The sequence below is a fragment of the Phoca vitulina genome, unplaced genomic scaffold (assembly GCF_004348235.1).
Source record: "Phoca vitulina isolate PV1807 unplaced genomic scaffold, GSC_HSeal_1.0 scaffold59, whole genome shotgun sequence".
Taxonomy (NCBI): Eukaryota; Metazoa; Chordata; class Mammalia; order Carnivora; family Phocidae; genus Phoca; species Phoca vitulina.
The window spans coordinates 8731164-8738729 of record NW_022589762.1 but is presented as its reverse complement, the minus strand read 5'-3'; the positions used below and the strand labels follow the sequence as shown (position 1 = coordinate 8738729).

The following is a 7566-nucleotide window of genomic DNA, read 5'->3' as shown; positions in this document are numbered from 1 at the left end:
AATATATTTTCTATTGATTATAGAAGTCAATTTATTTTTTTATTTTTATTTTTTAAAGATTTTATTTATTGGGCGCCTGGGTGGCTCAGTCGTTAAGCGTCTGCCTTCGGCTCAGGTCATGATTCCGGGGTCCTGGGATCGAGTCCCACATCAGGCTCCCTGCTCCGCGGGAAGCCTGCTTCTCCCTCTCCCACTCCCCCTGCTTGTGTTCCTGCTCTCACTATGTCTCTCTCTGTCAAATAAATAAATAAAATCTTAAAAAAAAATAAAAATAAAAAAAAATAAAGATTTTATTTATTTATTTGAGAGAGAGAGAGAATGAGAGACAGAGAGCATGAGAGGGAGGAGGGTCAGAGGGAGAAGCAGACTCCCCGCCGAGCAGGGAGCCCGATGCGGGACTCGATCCCGGGACTCCAGGATCATGACCTGAGCCGAAGGCAGTCGCTTAACCAACTGAGCCACCCAGGCGCCCTATAGAAGTCAATTTATACCTTTGACTCTGTAATTCCATCTCTAAAATTTTTCTAAGTGGGGACAAAATATCAACTGACATATGAACAGAAAGTCATAACACTATTCCACCATGAAAACTGCAAACAATATAATGCCCAATGATAAACACTCTCTTAAGTAAAATATGTATCTAAATATTCGTATATAATACAGCCATTAAATGAACTATGTAGATGTTGGTGATTTGAAAAAAATTCCTATGGTAACATTGAGTACAGAAAGATACAAAATTATATATACCGTGTGATCTGAGCTATAAAAATCATATGTAACAACAATAAAAGACCAGAAGGAAATGTAGATATCAGGTACTGTTTTGATAATATTTTTCATATTATTTTGTATTATCGCAAAATAATTTTTTTAAAGATTTATTTATTTATTTGAGAGACAGCAAGAGAGAGTGCGTGAGTGAGGGAAGCATTTATTTGAGAGAGAGGGAGAGAGAGAATCCTCAAGTAGACTCCCCATTGAGTGTGGAGTCCAACTCGGGGCTCAATCCCAGAACCCTGGGATCATGACCTGAGCTGAAATCAAGAGTCCACCACTTAACCAACCGAGCCACACAGGTGCCCGTCAAGATAATTTTTTTTTAAGAACATTGTTAGCCTGTGAGATCTGCCAGGGAAAGTTGATAAATTTAAGGAAATTTGTTATCTACTTTCTCTATGAAGTATTTTATAAATAATAAGGCCTATCTCAAGAAACATCCTGAAATGATGTTTATAAGTAACACATAGAATAATGCCTGCCCATCCTAGGCCACCAATAAATGCAAGTCTCCTTCTATCTAGAGTCTAATATACAGTCAAGTGCATCATGACTGTTAGATTATTAGGGCTGGTGTGTGTGTGTGTGTGTGTGTGTGTGTGTGTCTACTTAGGGAGATCATTAATCATGATGGATTTTCCAGGAAGACAAATTGTAAACACAAATATATTGATATTTCAGATCCAAGAAGTCATAAACCACGTTGCTAGTTTTATTAGAAGGTTTACTCTAAGAACACCCCTCCTATTTCTAACAGCCTACCCACATCCACATTCGTCAACCACCATGTCTTCATAATGTCGTAAAATGACATTGTCATCATTGTCCTGATAGAGCATGGAAATGGGGGACAGCTTGGTAGGGATACAGACGGCCTGGGGGATCTCCGGGTCAACTGCATGCATCAGTGCTTGCATGAAAGCATAATTGGAACTGTTGAGGGAGGTGGTCATCGAGAAAGGACAATCTCCATGGCAATAGTTTGCCATGAACCCTTTGGGGGCAATAATCCACTTGTGCCAACCTAGGTCCTGGAAGTTGATGAAGAGCTGGTGATGATGGCAGAGGCTCCCGCAAGAAGTCTTAGGGGCCAGAACGGCTTCCCTCCTTCTTCGGGATGAAGGGTGGCATTGCTCAGGGTTGAGACTCACCACCAGTAGGGAAGCATGGAGGGACTGTCTCAGTCTGGCACAGGTGTCCTGAAGCTGAAAATTCACCCCCCAGTCTCTGGTCCCTTTGACCAGTATCTCTAGCAACAAACCTAAGTTCTTCTGGGGGTTGCTATTCCAATCCTTAGCCACATCCAGCAGGTTGAAATGCACAACACCTTGAGGCCATGGTACTGACTGCAACACAAGCATTTTACCTGGTTTGGGGATGGACTGGCCCCACACGTGAGGCTCCTGAACCAGGGACAGAGCCAACTCCAGTTCCGGTCCCTGCTTATAGTAAGTGTTGGGCCCCAAATCCAGGCCCAGCTGGGCCATTGTTAACTGTTCCTTATCTTGAATGGCAGACAGGTTAAAGTAGAGCTGCTTCTGTAGGCAGGAGGAGGCTTGAGGGAGTTTCTCGGAGTAAAGAAAGAGCCCTAGATGGGAACAGAGATGTGAGAGTCACCAAAACATATTTCACTTCAGATCCACCTATATGATATAAATGTCAAATGTTATATGATATCTACATATGCAAACTAAGGGCAGGAAATTATCAGCTATACTCAAACCCTACCATTGGGAGGATTTGTTTCTTTCACTCCTCATTCAAGGCCAGAGGTTCTTATCTTCACATCTGCAGGTCCCCAAGGGGTCCTGGATAGAATTTAGAAGGTCCATGAATTTGGATGGGAAAAAGAATTACATCTTTATTTTCACGGAACTCTAAATGAAATTTAGCATTTCTTTCAACTATGAATATAGGCAACAAATCCCAATAATATTTTCAGGGCCTATGACACTGTTACCAATAAAAATCCTAGGTGTGTTCATAGATTAAGTTGTTGCAAGTATCTCAAAATAACATTTACACTCACACTACTTTGAATTTATGGTAAATATAGTCCCAACCCTGGATCTTGTTATTTGTTGCATTAATAAATGCATCCGTGTATGTCACTGTACACACATTTGGTTTAAAATATTTTTATAAATGTATTTAAATATTTAATTGATTTCCTTGGAAATCCTAAATACTTTATTTTATTTTTCTTTTAAGATTTCATTTATTTGACAGAGAGAGACACAGCGAGAGAGGGAACACAGCAGGAGGAGTGGGAGAGGGAGAAGCAGGCTCCCCACTGTGCAGGGAGCCCAATGCGGGGCTCGACCTCAGGACCCTGGGATCATGACCTGAGCTGAAGGCAGACGCTTAACAACTGAGCCACCCAGGTGCCCCCTAAGTATTTTCTTTTAGCATATAAACCATTACTCTGAGAAGGAGTCCATCACCTTCAACAGATGGCCAAAGGGCACAAAAATGTTTAAGAACATGGGGCGCCTGGGTGGCTCAGTTAGTTAAGCGACTGCCTTCGGCTCAGGTCATGATCCTGGAGTCCCAGGATCGAGTACCGCGTCGGGCTCCCTGCTCGGCAGGGAGTCTGCTTCTCCCTCTGACCCTCCCCCGTCTCATGCTCTCTCTCTCTATCTCATTCTCTCTCTCAAATAAATAAATAAAATCTTTAAAAAAAAATGTTTAAGAACATCCTAGACAGTCAGGTGTTGCTCGCCAAAAATCTAACTACTTAGATTGACTTTTCAAAATACTCTTATCTAGCCAAGACTGGCCCTCTGAAATCCCATGTGTTTCATCCTTAGATGATTCCTTATCTAAAGCCCACAGCTGTCAATGTCAACAATTTCTGGTCCGGGGTCTCTGCAAAGATCATATCCCACTTCACTGAATATTGAGGTGCAGTGTGATTCTCCAGTTTCTCCACATGGACCCCTCTCTCTTATCTTTTGCCATTGTAGATGTACTCTCCCTGTTTTCAAAGCTGACTTCTCTGCCCAGATTTTCAAACCTTACCTATTCCTTTACGAAAAGGCCCAGTAGAGCTTACTTTTACCTTTTATTCCCCCAGCTTCAATTTCTCCCTCTCCGCAAATAATTTCTTTGGCTTAATGCCATCATATGGTTAGGTAGGGTGTCTCCACCCTAGGTAGGGATTTTGTTTTTAGGGGGAGTAGGGGGCAGAGGGAGAGGGAGAGAGAGAATCTTAAGCAGACTCCACACCTAGCACGAGCCTGACGCAGGCTCCATCTCACCACCCTGAGATCATGATCTGAGCCGAAGAAATCAAGAATCCGATGCTCAACCGACTGAACCACCCAGGTGCCCCAACCCTAAGTAGGGATTTTCTAAGACCCTTCAGCTTATGGAGAAATTACAACACAAACCCAAACATTCCAACGGTGCCTGGCTGGCTCAGTCGGTAGAACACGCGACTCTTGATCTCAGCGTCGTGAGTTCAAGCCCCACACTGGATCTGTGGAGATTACTTTAAAAAACAAAACAAAACAGAAAGAACCGCCCCCTCAAAGACACCCTAACATTCTAACCATTCCCCCTTCATTCTCAAGTCTCGTTTAAAAAACAATAAAATTAAGAAGCATTTGAAATTATCCAGCATCCTCTTCAAGACTACCTTATCATCTTTCTCTTTCTTTTCATTGACCATCTTTTGAAAAGGTAAGTCTATATTTGCTGTCTCTACCTCTTCATATTCTTCTGTTATTTTCCAACTCTTTGCCCCTCACTATTCCACTGAAACATCTTTCTTAAAGGTTGGCTAACTGTCAAGTGCAGAGATGTCTTCATAGTACTTACCTTTTCCACTTCTCTGAAAAGTTGACGTCTCTTGTTCCAGGCTAGAATTCTAACCTATCCATCTCCCTTCCTCTTCCTAGCACTAAATCAGATTCCTTAAGCATAAAAGAAAATCCAAAAGCCACAATGGAAAGGATGGACAGATTTGAGAGCATGAAGATAAAAGAACTTCTGTATTCCAAAGACATCATTAACAAAATTAAAACCACAAAGAACAACAAGAAAACTTATAATATGCATGAGTTTAAATTCATAATTAGAAACTTATAATATGCATGAGTTTAAATTCATAATTTTACAGATGATCAAGAGGGCTTACAAATCATTAAGGAAAGGAAGACTCCTCAGTAGAAAATGGCCAGTGTGTATAAATAGGCAATTGTTTGAAGAAAAAAAAAGAAAGATTCATTATCCATTTAAAAATGCATTCCACCTTATTAAAGAAATAAAAATCAAAACAATGAGATCATGTTTTACTACCAGAGTAACAAAAATTAAAAGCTAAAAGAGTATTGTTACTCAATGGCCTAAAAAAAATATTTTATTTATTTACTTGCCAGAGAGAGAGAGAGCACAAGCAGGGAAGCGGCTGGCAGAGGGAGAAGCAGGCTCCTCACTGAGCAAGGAGACTGATGCGGTACTCGATCCCTCGACCCTGGGATCAAGACCTGAGCCGAAGGCAGACACTTAACTGACTGAGCCACCCAGGCGTCCCAGAATTCTTTTTTTTTTTTAAGATTTTATTTATTTATCTGACAGAGAGACACACAGCGAGAGAGGGAACACAAGCAGGGGGAGTGGGAGAGGGAGAAGCAGGCTTCCCATTGAGCACGGAGCCTGATGCGGGGCTCGATCCCAGGACCCTGGGATCATGACCTGAGCCGAAGGCAGACGCTTAACGACTGAGCCACCCAGGCACCCCAGAAAGTGAGAATTTTTATACATTTATGGTGGGGTATAAATTTTGGAAGACACTTGCTATATATAAAAAGTATAAATTCTTTTTTTTTTTTTTAAGATTTTATTTATTTATTTGACAGAGAGAGAGAGCACAAGCAGCAGGAGCGGCAGGCAGAGGGAGAAACAGGCTCCCCGCTGAGCAGGGAGCCCGATGCGGGGCTCCATCCCAGGACCCTGGGATCAGGACCTGAGCCGAAGGCAGACGCTTAACCGACTGAGCCATCCAGGTGCCCCTAAAAAGTATAAATTCTTATACATCCATGATGGGGTATAAATTTTGGAAGACACTTGTTATATATAAAAGTATGATTGTGTCTCTCTGTCAAATAAATAAAATCTTTTTTTTTAAAAAAAGAAAAAACGTATTTTGGTTTTTTTTTTTTTTTTAAGATTTTATTTATTTATTTGACAGAGAGAGACACAGCGAGAGAGGGATCACAAGCAGGGGGAGTGGGAGCGGGAGAAGCAGGCTCCCGGCTGAGCAGGGAGCCTGATGCGGGACTCGATTCCAGGACCCTGGGATCATGACCTGAGCCGAAGGCAGACTCTCAACAACTGAGCCACCCAGGCGCCCTGAAAAAATGTATTTTGAATCCTGACTTTGCTCATACGCTCCTGATCTTGAATAGCTTATGGGTTAATCTACTGTCCGAGTCTGACTTTCCTATTGTTAAAAAGCTGATAAGAATACCTGCCTTTGGAATCTCGGGATGTGGCCAGGATCAGGAGATAAACATGTAAAAGACCAGCACAAGGCCTTCTACAAACCCCTCGGTAATTGTTACCTTCCCCTTCTTTTCTTTCTTCATGCCATCGAATTAGCACGCTAATTTCCTTACCTTGATCCAGGAGAAGTCGCAGTATGTTCCCGCGGGTACCAAGATCCTTTATGTAGCACAAATCTTGGGAGTCCCCACTGGTTGCTGCTGCCTCTTGATCCCGGAAAATTTTCTTCAAAACAGAAGGCACAGGTTGGAACTTCTGGGGGGAAGGCACTTTGTCTAAGCCCAGAAATTGGAGAAAGACATGTTCTTGAAATTGGAATGTCTGGCCCAAAGCCGCAGTGACCAGGAGGCGGAGAGCCAAGGCAGTCAGGGAAGGAATCATGGCCTCTGAGCGGAGACAAAGCGGGCTAGTCGGGCTGGAGAGACGTCGGGGGCCTGACTGCCTGGCAATTCAGATGCTGCTAATTTATCTGATGGAAGATAATCAAGTGTGAATTGCTCTCTTCCCAGCTCCTCAAAGGCAATTGGATGTCAGAGGACATAGAATTTTTTTCTCTTCTCTTGCTCTGCTCTTCCCCTCAAAAAGTTCACAAAGCAAAGATTACCAATGCATAGACTTAACTACAAAAATTTGAGGTTTGTCTGCAGTAGACAGACTGGAAAGGAGACATGCATTTATTCATGTAACAAACACTTATTAAGCATCTATTACGTGCAAGGCTCTGATAGAGGTGCTAGAATAGTAATGAAAAATGCAGAGTCTTGTCACTGACAGTCTGTTTAGACAAATACATAGGCAGCTTTCTATTAGACTGTATCCACAGTGCTGTGGGAAGCCAAACCAGGAAGAGAAAACTCCACCCAAGGAATTCGATCTACACTCTGTCTTCAGCTCTAAGAGGGACTGAATTTTACTCACCTAACTTTGCCCTTCCTTTTTATTTAAAGTTGTATTTATTTAAGTAATCTCTACACCCAACCTGGGGCTTGAACTCACGACCCCAAGACCAAGAGTCCCATGTTCCTCGGACTAAGCCAGCGAGGTGCCCCTAACTTTGCCCTTCCTGATTAAAAGTCAAAAATCAGACTGACTGGGTTACTTCTGATTCTACTACTTTTTAGTTATATGAAACTGGGCATGTCACTTAACCTTCTGAAGTTTTTGTTTTCTCAACTGAAAAGAAAAACTGACCTTTTAATTTGCTATAGGAATCTGATAAGATGATGTATTTAAAGTGCTCTGCACACGTGCCAAATGGCAAGCACAAAGTGTTCG

The 7566-nt window shown here is 42.3% G+C and overlaps 1 protein-coding gene across 1 annotated transcript; it reads right to left on the bottom strand.

The window, feature by feature from the left end:
- Positions 1-1456: 1456 nt before the first annotated feature.
- On the bottom strand, positions 1457-6677 carry GDF3 (growth differentiation factor 3). The gene is made up of 2 exons (XM_032391075.1): positions 6405-6677; positions 1457-2371 (listed from the first exon to the last, which is right to left on the bottom strand). Exons 1-2 carry the CDS (start codon positions 6670-6672, stop codon positions 1542-1544), a joined length of 1098 nt encoding a protein of 365 aa, XP_032246966.1. The 5' UTR covers positions 6673-6677; the 3' UTR covers positions 1457-1541.
- Between the last annotated feature and the right edge of the window lie 889 nt (positions 6678-7566).

Coding starts and splice junctions, on each gene's coding strand:
- GDF3 (XM_032391075.1), bottom strand. CDS start 6,672: ATGATTCCTTCCCTGACTGCCTTGGCTCTCCGCCTCCTGGTCACTGCG. Junction 2,372..6,404: donor GCGACTTCTCCTGGATCAAG/GTAAGGAAATTA, acceptor GTTCCCATCTAG/GGCTCTTTCTTTACTCCGAG.